At 34.1% G+C, this 16,519-nt stretch overlaps 1 protein-coding gene across 1 annotated transcript in view; it reads right to left on the bottom strand.

The window, feature by feature from the left end:
- Positions 1 to 228: 228 nt before the first annotated feature.
- The window catches only part of LOC134535867 (uncharacterized), a 34,860-nt gene continuing 18,569 nt past the window's right edge, over positions 229 to 16,519 (bottom strand). Inside the window, exons 7-9 of the mRNA XM_063375207.1 lie at positions 15,024 to 15,250; positions 10,930 to 11,175; positions 229 to 8,609 (exon numbers count right to left, since the gene is read on the bottom strand). Coding sequence (XP_063231277.1) covers positions 6,740 to 8,609; positions 10,930 to 11,175; positions 15,024 to 15,250 — 2,343 coding nt within the window. The 3' untranslated portion in view covers positions 229 to 6,739. The remainder of the gene's footprint in view (positions 8,610 to 10,929; positions 11,176 to 15,023; positions 15,251 to 16,519) is intronic.

The following is a 16,519-nucleotide window of genomic DNA, read 5'->3' as shown; positions in this document are numbered from 1 at the left end:
TTGTAAGCAGCGAAGGAATTTTCTTGCAAACAGTAGATAAGTAATTTTTACACTTTCAGTACCTAACAACGTACAGTCAATCTGTTTTGAGTCAGTGAAGTTGTTTAGTGTGACCCATTTGTATTTTCGTACTGTACCAGTTTTTCCGTGGTTGGAAGATAGCAACCAGTGTGAGTTGTGCAGTTTTTGTAATGAATAAATAATAATAATAAATAAAAAACATTCAAAAACAGTTTGCATCAGACACACTTTATTTAAACAATCATAAGCAGTAACATTTTTCTTTGGAATTTAAATATTTTTTTAGCGCCCAAACAATTTCTTCAACAGTTCATGTACGTGTGTACAAGATGTGAGTTAGCCAAAAGTCTGGAGTGTTACACGCTATACCACACGATAGCCTACCGTGGCAAGGAACGAGTAAACATTTCTTAGATGGCAAACCTGTTAATTAAAATAGTCCAAGAAGTTCAAGTTCTCTGGAGTTTTCTATAGTGAACCACACAAACCTTTTTAGTGTTGGGTTTATTCCTAAAATATACTGATTACAATTCTAGTTTTGATTTTCAAACTCCATTATTCAGACAGATTTCTTATTAAATTAACTGAACCTAAAATATAATTAAATAAACATACTCATCATTAAATAATCCAACACTTCTCTAGTTGGTGAATACCAAATTAGGAGATCCCAATTGATCTCAGACAAAATTCCTTATTGAAGGTATCAACAATATGATACCATAGTAATATGAAAGTCACAATTTAAAAGTTTTGCTATAGGAGACGAATTGAACAGATTCCCAGCTACTGGCTACTTCAATTCCACTGGAATCTTTTGAATTGGCCAATAACAGATTTAGAATCTACCCAACACTACTTTCAGTTTATCACTATTATTTTGAAAGTGTTACATTAATTATTACTCAACTGCATTCAAATGAATTTAAAATGCAGTTAAACTAATTCAAATTTTTAAATAAAATTTATTGCTTGAAAAAGGCTTAAATAAAACACTACTTCAGACTGGTAGTGAAAAGTTCTCCTAAATACACACTTTTGTAAATCATGAGGCACTATATTAGTATAAATAAAATTTACTTTTTCAAATTGTTGAATAACATCTTACTAAATATTTAAATTCTTAGCATGGCAGTCTTTAATACACACACAGTAAACATAAATTAAAACTTTTTCCACATAGTAACTTAACAACAAGCAGTTTCACTAAACCTCAGTAAAACTTGGACACAATATAGTTTACCTCTCTCTCAAATTTTTAGACTAATTATTAAAATGAACTAAACAAAAAAAAAAAAGTTAATTTTTGGTCTTCGCACTGTAATTTAAATCAAAAAACTTCAAAAAAAATTATTATCCATCTTACACAAGTTATTTTTATGTATTTTATGCTTTACTATTTTGTCACCAACTGAAAATAAAATAATCAGGTATTGTACTGCAGCTAAGTGCTCAAGTTTGCTACATAGACGTATTCATACCATAACTGGTGGAGTCCTTAATGACTAGAAGTTATTGCAGACAAGGTTGAAATAGAACATAATCTTTTTGGTACAATAAAGTTACACTATTCTGTAATTTTTACTGTCGATGTGAATTTAAAAAAAAAACACAGTGGAGAACTGTATGTTGGCAATAGTTTACAAAGATGCAACATAATACTTCTTGCAGTTTAAATGCCTCAAAATGGCACATTTAAATTAATTAAGTAACTTTTGTCAAAATGCACGTTATTGACATGACATGTTTGATTCTGAAGCTGTGAGATGGGAAACTTGTCTTTTTACAATGTCTGGCAAGAAGATCAAATTATTCAAGACAAGTGTAACTCAATCCATCACTAGTTTAACCTTTTGTGCTGAAAGATATAAGTGGAGAAAAACAGGCGCAAGCTACGTACACATTCTAAAAATAGTTGTGCAAGAATAGCTTAAGTACTGCAGAGAGAGTGTGGACTTCAGGCAACAACGCCATAAGTAACTTTAAGCTCTTAAAAACAGGCATAAAATAATTAAGGCATTGACAAGTGCCAGTAATGCTTTTTTTTTCCCTTCAGGAAAAGAAAAACTAATTGAAGAGTATAAATACAGTACCACTGACTTATTTTGTTTGTATTATGAACAATTTGTGGTACTTTTGGTTCATGTTCAATTTCTCATCTCAGTGCCTCAATTCTCTTCACACACTGGATGCTACATACAATTTACTTAGGTGAACTCGAGCAATTCTATAAAATGAAATAATTACAAAAACTTTCAGCTTAAGGTAACAATTAAATACAACAGAACACTGGTTCAAAATGCTGTCACCACATTTGTAGACTCAAGTCACAGCAAGGTCTAGTCTTGACGTCACCATGGCTGTGCTGGTTCATTACGCCTGTGCGAAGCGTCGACTAAGCCAACCAATCGAAGCTCGTTTTAATATTTTATTTGAAGCTTCGGTTGGGACGCAAAATTTGTGTCTGACGCGAAACTTTGTAAAAAATACGAAATTTTAAAACATTTGAAAACTTACATTCGCTCATGAAAATATTAAGGTTTTTTTTTTGGCTTGTATATGTGTTGCTTGAATAAAGTTGTTTAAAAAAAAAGAACCTATTGGTTTAATCAATTAATCAGTTGAAACATTACAAATGTTAAATGATAAATTTTTAATTTCAATCCTGTACTTTATAAAATAAGTGTAATACTGCTTCACTGAGAACCATATTCGAAATTCGATTAGACTTTGTGAATATTTTAAACATTCAATTTGATATTCACTTCGCATCTAAAAACTATTATACGCACAGGCCTATAGTCTATGCATAAAATTTAAACAAGCTGCACAAAAATCACACAGCAATGTTTGAAATGTCTGTAGCATAAATCGAGAAATTTTGCAGGGCTTCAGAAAGGTTAAATTTAATGCTGAATGGATTATAGTGATAGTTAGCAACGGTAAAAAATAACAAACTTCACCAAAAATTGGCAGTAGAATACAATGCACAAAATACATTTTTAAAAAATCACAAAACACACACGAATTCTCCATTAAATAGTAATAAAATGATCAGGTACCCAACACTTTTATAACACAGACTATTGTAAGTATACATTTACATAGTTTAACAGTTATATGATAACAAATATAGTTTATTTTACTTCTTCACTTAAGACAAAAGCGATTATTTCAGTACACCCAAATGCTGAAAATTCAATCCAAAAAAGGGTCACTTTGCTCCTTAAGAGAAACAAAACTCCTTTACAGTCTGTGAAAAATTTAGATAAAAATATTTTGTATACCCCATTTCTTTTCCAAATCAGTGAAGATTATTTCAATATGTAGTTCAAAACATTTGTTATAAAAACACAAAAATTCAGCACAAACAAATCTGCAAAGTATTATGACCGTTTCTACAGAGCTAAGCAATAGAGAAAAAAAAATTTGTTTCTAGTTGAGGGTTAAGTTTGAAATGCAGGTTCCGATAGAAACTCTATTTCTGTTTTTCATTGTTTTCTTTTATGATGCTCTACTGTGTGGCATAAGAGACCCGTTTTCAGGATGTTTTAAAATACATTAAACTTGGATAAAACTATGTACAATATAAACTTCACTCAATGTAAACATTGATTTGATTTAGAAGCAAACTGCTGCAAATTGTAAACAAACATTTTGGGCAAGTATTTTTTCCAGATAATTTCATGATCTTGTGATATTCAGTTGTATTTGACTAATTATTTCTCAAACATAAATGTCAATGCCAATGAAGTTAATCAACCCAAATAAAATATTACTTAACATTATAGCTAACACAACAAAAACACAACCTTTCTATTATGCCCTACAAAAGGAACAACAAAGAAACTGCTAATGTGCAGCACAGCTATTTCAGCACAGTAGAAACTTTCTGCCCCGACCAACTCTTCTTCCTGGACCATCCTTCTTGTTCTGTATAGAACCTGTCTGCTTAAAGCTTGCGATAGGTACTTAACCCCGCGTGAATGAGCCAAGGGTTTCCTCTGTGTCTATGAAGGTTTTACCTGGGTCCCACTTAACTAGTCATAGTCTAGGGTTTAAGACACGGGTCATGGCACCAATCGCTGCCATGGCTGGCCAATAATTGAACAATGCACACAATGCATGCTACCCTTTCTGTATGGCTGAAACACAGCATGATAGGCGTAAAGGCTTTGGCCTGGGACACACTTAAGTCTTCCCTAACCCAGACCCTTCCCAAACAAATACACTTAGTTTTAGTTAGGTTAGGGAAAAAAAAATTGCTATTTCAGAAAATGAAATGTGGTTATGAATGCCATGTACACATATTCGTACAATCACTGGTGGTTCTTAATGATTAGAAGGTTGTGATTGCAGACATGGTTGAAGTAGAACATTTGAATTAAAATGCAATAGGAATAACTTGATGGTTAATTACTAACAAGAAATCCAGTCAAGAAGGTAAGGATTATTTTTCAATTTTTTTTTGTAAAAAAAAAAAAACTATTTTTGATTCAGACTAAGAAACAATTTTTTAAATATGTTTTTCAAAAAAGAAACATTCTTAATATGTGATGCTTGGGTTTCTTGATCATTTCCACTTCATTATTTATATTGGCTTTACTCTCTCTTTAGCCTGTAATTGAGAAATACCTACATGTTTGTCATTATTCATTAAAAAGTATTAATCTGCATGTTAAGATAAAAAAAAAGATGTGTATCTGAACTTTTACAGATGCTCCAATTGTGTTACAAACCATGTGTTTGAATCAAATCATGTAAACTAAAATCAGGCTTGCAGGCAGATTTGCTGTATGTTATAGGAAAAAAATAACATGTGTTATGCGATGCCATTAACTTACCAAGGAAACTTATTTTAGTCTGACTAATACAAATTGGAAATTTAAGAAGTTAAATTTATGCAGCACCACCATTGCAATGAAACATTAAAGTTGAGTTTATTTTTCACATAGCTATTATTCTGTAGTGAAAAATAATTATAAAAGCACTGAGTATAAATTACAGCATTTTTGAAACATAGTTATACATTCAGTTTAAGATGCCCACAAAAAATAAATGCTTGCCATATTGACATCCTGTACACAGATACTTTTAGCATATTTAGCTTGAGGGTGGTACTGTTTTCAGTTTTAATCATACAAAACTTTGCAGATTCGTGAAAAATTTGAACTTTTTGTCTGATGGAAGTAAGTAAATGTATTTTATTATTTTACCAACACTTTAGTAAAATGCCAGCAACAGTAAAACCCTGTTATAATGTTTCTGCCTGTAATGATTTCCTGCTTATATCATATTTTTAATGTCCAAAGATTGTCCCCAAAAGGACAATGTATTTACATCCTGTACCTACGTAACATTTCACAAATTATGCATTTCTTGCTTATTACATTTTGTTTATTAAAATTCCAGAAATGAAAAAAAAAAAAAAAATTCAAACCTCTATGTATTCTATATATTAAAGGTACATATATATTCACAGCTGTGTGTCTAGGTAAACAAAATAACATAATTCCATTCCTTGCAATTCTGGCGTTTTTTCAGATGTACCTATGTATGTATCTCTACAGTATTTCAGTTTGCCAACTGTTCCGCGATGGCACAAAAAAGCTTTTTATGCAGTCTTGAGTTGAATTTACCTATTTCATTCGTTGATGGGAATCCACAAAAACAATACATGTTTGAGTGGTGAAGGAATTGGACATAAGCATTTCCACTCTAACGCCATCGTTGTGAATTTTGAAACAGTTTTACAGGAATGAGGGAATGTCTATGTAAATACAAAGAACAGAGAAGCTAAATGCACCATGAAGTTGAAGGAAAATTGGCCTTGAGAGTACCCATCAGTGGTTTTAACATGAAATTTGATTATACAGCTTGATGAGTCCATTGGAACAAAATTAAAGCACAAATATTAAATTGATATTTCCTGCTTATAATTTTTTTTTGTTTTAATTGTGCCCCCAGGAAAAACATTATAACAGGGTTCTCCTGTAATACCTATTAATATGAAAAAATATTTATCACAAAATACATATTCTGAAATTTTTTTGAGGCATGAGTTATAAAAACAAGATTAACAAGCTAATATCTAGCCTATGACATATTTACAATTATAAATACAATATTTTACAGTCTAGTTTTATCCTCAAACAGATATGCAGGTTAGCTTTCATATGAAAGCTAAAAAATTATCAAGTAGTAAAATATATTTAGTAATATAATATTTTTAGTTGGTAGTTCAAACTTACATGAAAATTTATGAAATTGGATACTACAAGTATAAGAGAAATATAATTTTAATCTACAGAACTTTTTGTTTTAACCATTTGGAAATTTTTATAGGAATACAAAATTTCAAAATGTATAACTTCTTAAATGTTTCCCCCAAATTATGCCTTAAACTATTAACCAGGCCTGTACAAATATTGAAGATTTTAAATACTTAAATTAATAATCTATTATTTGTACTTTATTCAATGTCATCGCTTCAAAATAAATATTGTACAGTACACATTTGTTACATATATTTTTTGAATGAAAAATGTAATATTTGTACTTGCATATTTATGTAATTTGAAATTTGTATAGAAAATAGGTTTCAAAAGAAAAATAACTAATATTTGCACAGGTCCAATATTAATCAACGGTTTTTTAAAAAAAAGGAGACAAAACATAACTGTGATGTGGCACAGTAATTTGGCAATGACAAAAATGTTTACACTTGTGATTGTCGAGCAGGATAAAGTTCAGATTCCGCTGTTTCGTCTTGCGCTAATTCTTCACTGTTGGAAACTCCGTGAGTGTTATTGGCATGACTCATACGTGAGACCTTCATTGTGGTGGTCACAAAACCATTTTCTTTTACATTACTGTCACTTCCGCTTGCCAGTTTCTTCTTGTCAGTTGCAACTTTCATATTGTCCTCGTGTGCTGCATCTGACAAAGAACTATGACTGCTAGTTTGTTCCCTTGGGTTTACAATGTTTTCCTCCTCCACAACAGAATCTTTTGAATTTACAGAATCCACTTTAACAGATGCATTTTCATCAACTACTTGACTCCCACGCATTTCATCTTCTAAAGTATCTAAAGGTTGTGTCACTGTGTCGGGATAATTTACCAACGACGGTGTTCGTTCTTGTGGTTCATTATTGGAAACAATTTTCTTCATGGTCAATTTCTTTTTCATCAGAGTTTTCTTTGGCATGTCCTTTGACTTCAACGAATCTAGTTTGAGCTGATGATTTGCAGCAAAGTCAATTACATTAAGATCTTCTGTTGCGCTTGCAGATTCAGAGTTTCTTGTGTTTTTCTCTGTTGCAAGAACTTTTGACTCTTTTTCAGTCTGCAGCATTGGTAGATCTGAAGTAGCTCCTGGCACCACTTTTAGTGTAACTTTCTTTGTTTTCGATTGTTTGTCTTTAGCATGCACAATTTCTGAATTTTCTAAGTGTTCTCCATCATCTGTGGTATTTTTTGTTTCAGTTATGACCTGCACAGGAACAGAAAACTTCACTTCCGTCATTATGGCAGGAGGTTTTAATTCTGCTTTGCTAACTGTCCTCACTTTTTTAGAAATTTGCAAAGTTATGTTTTTATCTTTGGATTTCTCTGGTTTCACTACGTTGTTATAACTGTCTGGCTTCTCACTAACTTCATCCAGTTTCTGGTCCTTCACCAAACTTTTTTCAGATGTTGAGCCTTCAAAAGCTTCCTTAAGAATGTCATGGGGCTTATTTACGTGCTGTTCAATCATCTTTTTAATGTTTTCCCGAGTTTTCCACTTGTGCAAAGGTTTTTTATCAATCTCTCGTTTGTGATCTTTCAAGTGCCCAGTACTTAAGTGAAGAGAGTCTTCAGTAGTAGGGTGTAATGGATCAATTCTTTCATCACCAGTTTGCTTATAATTTTTGATTATAGTTCTTATGGTATCTTTGACTTTTTTTGGTGCAACTTTATTTTGAGATTTTGAGATAATGCCTTCCAATTCATCAAGAGTTTCACTAATTTTATACGATTCTTCCCTTTCTTTAGCCTTTTTAGTATCAACTAAATAAGTTTCTTCATTAAATTTTCCTTCTTCATCATCATCATCATCATCACCATCATTCACATAAACATCACCATCATAATCTTGAACATCACTTTCTTCAGAAAACCCACCTTCTCTGTCCTCTTCAACATTACGAGCATATGTTTCTTCCGACAGTTGAACGCTTTCATCCCCTTCAACAACATCATGCAAGCCAATAATTTCTTCAGACAATTTACCTTCCTCATCATCAACCACATCTTTATCCTCCACTGGAACTTCAGATTCAACACCTAAGGTTTCTAAATGCACGTCATCAAATTTCACTGTCCGCTTCAAGATGAAGATCATCGGTTTCATCTTTATTTTGACGGGTGGAAAGTTGTTGTAATTAAATGCAATCTGTGAGAAACCCTCGACAGCTTCCAAGATCGTGTGCGTACTGGAGTAGGGCTTCAAGTTCGGTGAATATTTGCTTTTTGCATCAACTAGCAGATGTGTGAATCTCATCATATCATCACTTCCACATTCCAAGTTTTCAGTTTTATTATATCTGGAAAAGAGAAATTCATCACATAAAACCTTTATTTACAGCACAATGTGAAACAACATGAAAATTTATGACTCCAACATGAAAAAAATATTGTATGAAAATACATAACCAACTTAATTAGCACAGCTAAGTATGGTTTTTATAAAACTTTCATAACAAAAATTAATTTTGAACTGTCGTTAAACAAATAATACTTAAAATATCCACAAAGAAAATTATAATGCAAAACCACAATTTATATTCAAAATCAAATAAGTCCTATTTCTGCTTTTTGACTGTTGTTTCAAGGTTGTTAAACCAATTATCAATTTACAACAGTTCACTTAGTTGACTTGGAAACTTAAATCAATGTTAGACTAAGTTTATGTAGTAGTATTTAAGCAATAGAAACAAATAGTTGGCACAGAAAATAAAGTAGCCTACTACTACATCTTATTTTGGAATTATTTGATCCTCAAAATTCTTGTTTAAATTATATATTAAAATATGGGAATCAATAACAAACACATGTTATTGGTATAAATATTCAAACTAATGTAGAAAATATTTGGGTAAAATAGTTTTCAACACGTTAACGTGGCTACTGCAGAAAATATGGCACTAACAACGAAAAAAATTAGTAAAATTTAAAACATCAAAACTCCAGAGACGAACTTTGCATTATCATTATCAGGGGAAGAATTACAGCTAGATCAAGTTTCTTTAATTTGTAACTGAAAAGTAAGAAGTAAAAACAACCTTCCACTAGCTACACCTTCCAATCATTAACTATGCAGAGAAAACAAGGTTTACCAAGCAGGATTCAAATACCGTGTTTTATCGCACAATAGTCGCACGTGAGTAATCGTCGCAACCATATTTTAGGCTGTCAAAATTGGGATAAAAAAACTCGCGTAAACGTCGCATGATGTTTTTGGTCCCGCTAGTAGATGCCGAGCGCTTTGTGTAGGTATCTTTTCTGTATAAAACGATGTATTTTAAAGTAGAAATCTAATATTTATTCGGTCATTACCACTTACTTAATAAATTAACGGAAAAATACAAAGTTGTTTGACGTGTAAATTTTCTTATAAAGACGTTTTTAAACGTTATTTCCTTTATCTAATTGTCTGTGTTGCCGCGGCGTACCGCTTATAAAAATGTAGCCAGCGCATAATTCAGTTTGGTTATGTTGCTTCCTGCATAGAGCACGTGCACGTAGTCGAATATCGATATCTCGCTGAGTGCATACAACGCGCGCTCTCTGTCAGGTGCCGAGTTAACTACATTTGATAGCCCGCATTCTTTCGTGGCAAGTGTGTACTACGACACGTTAGATTCAAGTGGCTTGTGTTCGCGTTAGAGTTTTGGTTTTTCTATTTAAATTTGAAGAAAGGTTTTTGTTTAAGGAATTATTAATATAGATTGTTTGGCGTGCTCTTGTATACTCCACCTTTTTTTAAATAAACGTACTTTCCATGATTGGGTTTTGTTTTTATGAATAACTTTACCTAACAAAATTTTTTTTCCTGCACATTCGTCGCACCCCTACTTTTCAAACTTGATTTTAGAATAAAATGTGCGATGATTATACGAGAAAACACTGTATCTTATGTGATTCAGCTACAAGGCGAGACAGGCAAAAAAATAAAAAATTGCAACTAGTGGTGTAGGTTTCTCTACACTACTGCCCAAAACTATTGTCAACAAATTTTTGCTAAGACACACAAACCTAATGGTATTAAACACATTTATGGTAAAACAGTGTTAACCAAGAAACATGAGACATTAAAGATGCCCAAAACCATTCATCTGTTCGCAATGGAACCTTGTAAAATATGTATCTCATAATTTTTTTTTATATTCAGTAACAGTTCATTATTGATTACTTTCATTATAGAGTGCCAAAATTGTGGGGTCATTTTAGGTACGTATCTCATAATTAGAGACCTGCAAAATTCGCGGATTCATACGGTGATAGGCTAGAATTCAAACACATACACCTCTTAGATAATTTTGCTACTGGCTTACTGTTCCATCTGGACGAATCTCAACCAGTTATAAACCCTCAACCAAAGAAGGATCGAATGACAAGACCAACCAGCTGAGACGACTTACAAGTCGGCGGCCAATCAACTTGCGTCGTTTGCCCGAGTGTACAGGGGCATGTGCAGTCCATCCTGAAGGCCATCGAAACCGCGAGTTTTGCAGGTCTCTACTTATAATGAAATTTCACTGCAGGTATCTACTGTTTGGTCCCGACAAAAAAAAAATTCCCGTCTTTAAGCTGAGACCGTGGTGGGAACGTCCGGGGACTGGGAGACGTAAGCGACAGTGTCACCTCCAGTGGGGGTTGATCTCGGTGAACCGGGAGACGCCGGTCTGGGCCGGCAGGACGTCGATGTGGACGCTCACGGACGCCTCGTCCCGGGCCAGGCGGTGGAGCTGGGCGATGGCCGCCCCGCCCGGGTAGTTGACGCCGGCGATGCACAGCAGGAACGCCGAGAACATGGCGTTCAGCACCAGGTGGCAGCACACGCCCAGCGCCAGCAGGCCGTGGAGCGACGACTTGCCGCGGTTCTGGAAGCTGCCGGGCACGGGAGCACGTCGCTGCACCATCCCAATAAACCCCCCATTACCAGTGGCGGATCCAGAGGGGGGGGGGGGGGCTAAGGGGCTCAAGCCCCCTCCAAAAGCATCTGGGTCCACTATTGTTTTAGTGTTTGCCTTGATAAAGCCTAGCCTCAGCTGGGTCAAGCCCCTCCCAAACCAAAATCCTGGATCCGCCACTGCCCATTACCAATGAAAACAAGTAGTACTGATTCAATTACACACATTTCTTTAGCAGATACAATAAACGTCACAAAAATGATTCAACATTTTTTTTTGTAAATAATCACAGCGCAAGTCTGCAGAAATTCAATAGTTAGACAAAATTTTTTACTAAAAGGATTTCGCTAGATGACAAAAGTATTTTTCTGCATAAAATTTGTGCATACACATTATGCCTTTGACTAATTAACTAACACAACATTCAAGTATAGCCTTAAATTACACAAAAAAAAAAAAAAAAAAAAAAAGTGAGGGAAAGTTGCCTGCAGAATTATGAACAGATAGATTGAAAAGATGGGCGACACCTGAATGCACGAAATGGTACTTTTTTTCCCATGTGTATCTGTTTTTTAAGAACCGCTTGGATAAGATTACATTGGAAATCCAGAAAATTGGGAGTATCGGCTGATACCAATACCAAAACGATTACATTGGTAAATCATTAATTAAAATATTTTAAAAGGTTATCCTGAAACAACAGAATTATACAAGTTGATTCATGAAAAAGTGGAGTTAAGAAGTAGTGGATAATTGACATTATAATGTTCACCAGCTTCTGCAGTAGACGATCAAACATACCACCTTTAGTGGCAATGCATTCTGCCGCACACATGTTCTCTGCAGTTACTACCGCTGGTCAATACTGAAAGTGCACACCCTTCACATTGCACACTATCATAACGTATTTCGTAACATCACAGCATCACATCCTTTGTTTATTACACTTCGTCACGAATCACATTGTATAATTATGTAGTTTCCTTACTCAGAACTAGGTACCATATTAACTCGAATCTAAGAAAATTAAATCAACTGAATTATTCACATAATATAAATTAATCAGGGATGAATATCATTATAAGACTTAAGATTTCTTTTTCCATACTGACCAAACTTAGTAAATTACTTTATTTACTTACTTACAAAATCACTTTGAAAATCTCTAAAAGGAAAAAAAAAGTGTTTAAGTGTAAATTATGTTTATTTGTAACAAAAGAATAGCAATAGTTAGTGTTAGTAGTTTAAAATAGTTTTCTTACAAAACAGTGTAACCAGCTTTGTGCACAGACTACTGGTTGACATTGCATTTACCGTGTTTTATCACAGAATCGTCGCACGCGCGTAATCGTCGCAACCATATTTTAGGCTGTCAAAATTGGGATAAAAAAACTTCTCGCGTAAACGTCGCATGATGTTTTTGGTCCCGCTAGTAGATAACAAATGCTTTGTGTAGGTATCTTTTCCATATAAAACAATGTATTTTAAAGTAGAAATCTAATATTTATTCGTTCATTACCACTTACTTAATAAATTAACGGAAAATACGACGTTGTTTGGCGTGTAAATTTTCTTACAAAGACGTTTTTAAAAGTTATTTCCTTTATCTGATCGTCTGCGTCGCCGCGGTGTAGGTATAATCTAAAATTTAATTTCGGTCAATACCACTTATTTATTTAATTAACGGAAATACAAAGTTGTCTGACGTGTAAATGTTCTTTTTAAGACGTTTTTAAACGGTATTTCCTTTATCTGATTGTCTGCATTACCGCGGCGTATCGCTTATAAAAATGTAGCCAGCGCATAATTCGTGTTTGGTTATGTTGCTTCCCGTATAGAGCGCGCGCACGTAGTCGAATATCGATATCTCGCCGATTGGATCCAACGTGCGCGCTCTGTCAGGTGCCGAGTTAACTACATTTGATAGCCCGCATTCTTTCGTGGCAAGTGTGTACACTACGACACGTTAGTTCACGCGTTCGCGTTAGAGTTTTGGTTTTTCTATTTAAAGTTGAAGAAAGGTTTTTGTTTAAGGAATTATTAATATAGATTGTTTGGCATGCTCTTGTATATTTCGCCTTTTTTTAATTAAACGTACTTTCCATGAACGGGATTTGTTTTTATGAATAACTTTACCTAACAAAAAATTTTTTTCCGCACAATGGTCGCACCCCTTCTTTTCAAACTTGATTTTAGAATAAAATCTGCGACGATTATGCGAGAAAACACAGTATTTTGATGCTTCAATCTTAGATAACGAGAGGTTTATCTTGGACATGTGAAGTGTTTTGTGTCTTTTAGAACTGAACAAAATCCTTGCTTAAAAAGTGGCGTGCTTATTATAATCTGGTTTCTTAGTTACACAATTAATTATCCACCCTTGTTCCATGTGCTACATCCTGAAATGATATCTCACTAAATACGGTAACATCCTCAGTTTTATTTATTACAAATGTTAATGAGTTTGTCTGCAAATGTAGCAAGCCATCAACACTGTACATCTTACAAAATTTTCAATTTAAAAAAATATATACACACACTCACACAATCACTCACACTCACACATTGGTGATTGGTTGTTTTCCTATAGACATACTAATAATAAATTGTGAAAAACTAATATGGTAATAACATAACCTATCTTCTTGTTTGTTTACAGTTACGTCTTAGAAATTTTATAAATTATGCCAAGAAATTATTTTTAATGGTATGTGTTTTCATGTACTTTGGTTATAACATTATCTAGAAATGTGTTTGTGTAGGTTCTGCCCTGTTTATGCCAAATGATGAAGAGTTGATGTAATGCTGTATTTAGTACCTACCATGTCTCTTTATGAATTAACATTAGGTTATTTTTGTTTTTTGGCCGAATTTATGAAACCCAAAACTGTTTTCACAAAATAAAAGCAATCTGTAATTAAGAAGAAAAGTCTTGTTTCTGGGGAGAAAAACCTTGGATTTTTTTTTAAATTTTCTTGCATTTTTCCAATATTCTGTATGGAGGCATTGTGATACTTCAAGTAATTTATCATTTTATCAAATGGTTACATTAATTATAAATTATAAATATAATAAAGTGATTTAGTGAAATGCTTTGACTGGTATAGGTTACTTACACGAAAAATACTGGAAAATCATTAGGAATTACCAATTTAAAATGTAGCAAACAATCTCACCACCCAACAAGTCCTATGAAGAATCATAAAATGTCAGTTAACATATTTTTATTTTTAACACATTATTAAATTTTTTACTCTAGAAACCTTTATTCGGATTCGAGGGGTGTATTTGAGGCACTCTTTTAAGATTTAAATTTAAGATTTGGATTCGAGGAAATTCGGTTTATTCTCATCACTAGTAAATAACAAAAATATTTTTTGTATCTGAGAGCTATTAAAATCAGGAAGAGTTTAACAAGCACTAAAGCATTATTGTATACAGTATAGAATCCGATGAAATTAGAATTGATATAAAATAATTGAATCCCAAATATGAGAATAAAAACTGCAACTATAATCGCCATAATTTTTGGAATGGAACCAAAGCTGAGTTGAATCCTACATAAAATATGACATGCCAAATTTGAGTAAATTTAAATGTTATGCACAATATTATCATAAAAAAACAATAAAAATGAAAGATTAAAATTGTTCTTATCGAAACAGACTCATATATACACACACACACACACACACATATATATATATACACACACACATATATATATAAGTGTGTGTATATACACATATATATAAAACCATGAAATCTTAGCGATAACCGTCACACATTGTTTTAACATTGTTCTGGGTGTCTGCGAGCACGCACATCCTGTGGCAGGCGCTCGCCGCAGCGACGTTCAGCAGCGGGAAGACGTAGATCACGAAGCGCAGCTCCTTGTGGGGCAGGAACGAGAAGAGGAGGACGAACGCGAGCGCAGGGAACACCAGCTTCCTGACCCGCGCGTCGTAGTACATCCCCACGGGGACCAGGAACACCGAGCAGGCCATGCCCCGCGGGATGGCCGAGTAGAAGTACCACAGGAACGGGGATGTCTGCGTGGCTGGTTGAGGTACCACAGTTCAGTATCCCAAAATTACAGAATCAAATTGAGTAAACGGAAACACTAGACTCAAAATTTAACTATCATCATCAATCATCCATCATCCCAATCAATCCATCCATCCAATCAATCCATCCATCCATCAATCCTCATCATCATCATCATCATCATCATTATCCCCCCAAAGAGATTCTATCTTAGCCAGCAAAAGTTAAGATTTATTAGCTGTCAAGGCTGTGCATTACATCACACCACAAATCCTTACTGCTTGTTTTCTGCAAACATACATACATGCTTTTTTTTTATGCAACAAATACAGGTTGTCTACCAAATCTAGTAAATGAAATTCCCTGATTTTTCCAGGTTTTCCAGGTCTAAAACTGAATTTTTCCAGGTTTTCTTTAACACAATTACGACATTCCACGAAACTGAAAAAAATGCATAACAATACATTGACGGGTTTCAAAGTATTTCAACTTACTTAAATTAGTAAAAAAATTACCTTCTTCCAGACGTGGCCAAAGTGACTCAATTGATGGCAAATAAAACATGCTGCTACAAATATTTCACACAATTACTTTTGCAAAAAACATTAGTAAAAGGAAGCTCCCATCAATTTCGCAGTGACTCAACTTTTGCGTCTATTGCACTTGCTTCAGAACGAGCCAAATCCAACACTCGAGCCTTCTTAAACTGCAATGCCTTGATCTTCTCTTCAACTCTTCTTTTTTCTGCCTTCTTCTTGTCTGCAGCTTCCTTTTCTTTTTGTTTTGTTTGCAGGGCTTCCTTACGCCTACAACTAGCATTTCTTACATACCGTAGCATGGACTTGTTGATATCAACATGCTCTACACCTCCAGAACGTTGAACAAAGTCGTACACTTGTCTTTGTGCAATCAGTGTTTCTTCCTGCAAGTTTTCAATCAGCAGATTATAATTCACTGAAAATCCTCTTTCCAATGATGCATTTCCATGGAAAGTACCAACATCATCCTCAAAAAATTTAGAAGGCCTGTTTTAGCAGCTACTGTATGTGCCTTAAGAATGAGCATCCACAGTGCTTCAGAATCTTGCGAGGAACAAACCAACTGATATGATCACTCAATGTTATCAGCTTCATGTCCTGATAGCCACCTGTTTCGAAGACAACATTATAAACTGTACTTCACACGCTGTTTCCTCACACCCGAATTTAAAGCCACAGATGGACATAAGCAGGAAATTCCCTTGGTATGTTTGTACTTCAGGGGAATTTTGTCTT

Source organism: Bacillus rossius, chromosome 10, assembly GCF_032445375.1.
Source record: "Bacillus rossius redtenbacheri isolate Brsri chromosome 10, Brsri_v3, whole genome shotgun sequence".
NCBI classification, from domain to species: domain Eukaryota; kingdom Metazoa; phylum Arthropoda; class Insecta; order Phasmatodea; family Bacillidae; genus Bacillus; species Bacillus rossius.
This window is presented reverse-complemented; position numbering and strand designations above follow the sequence as displayed.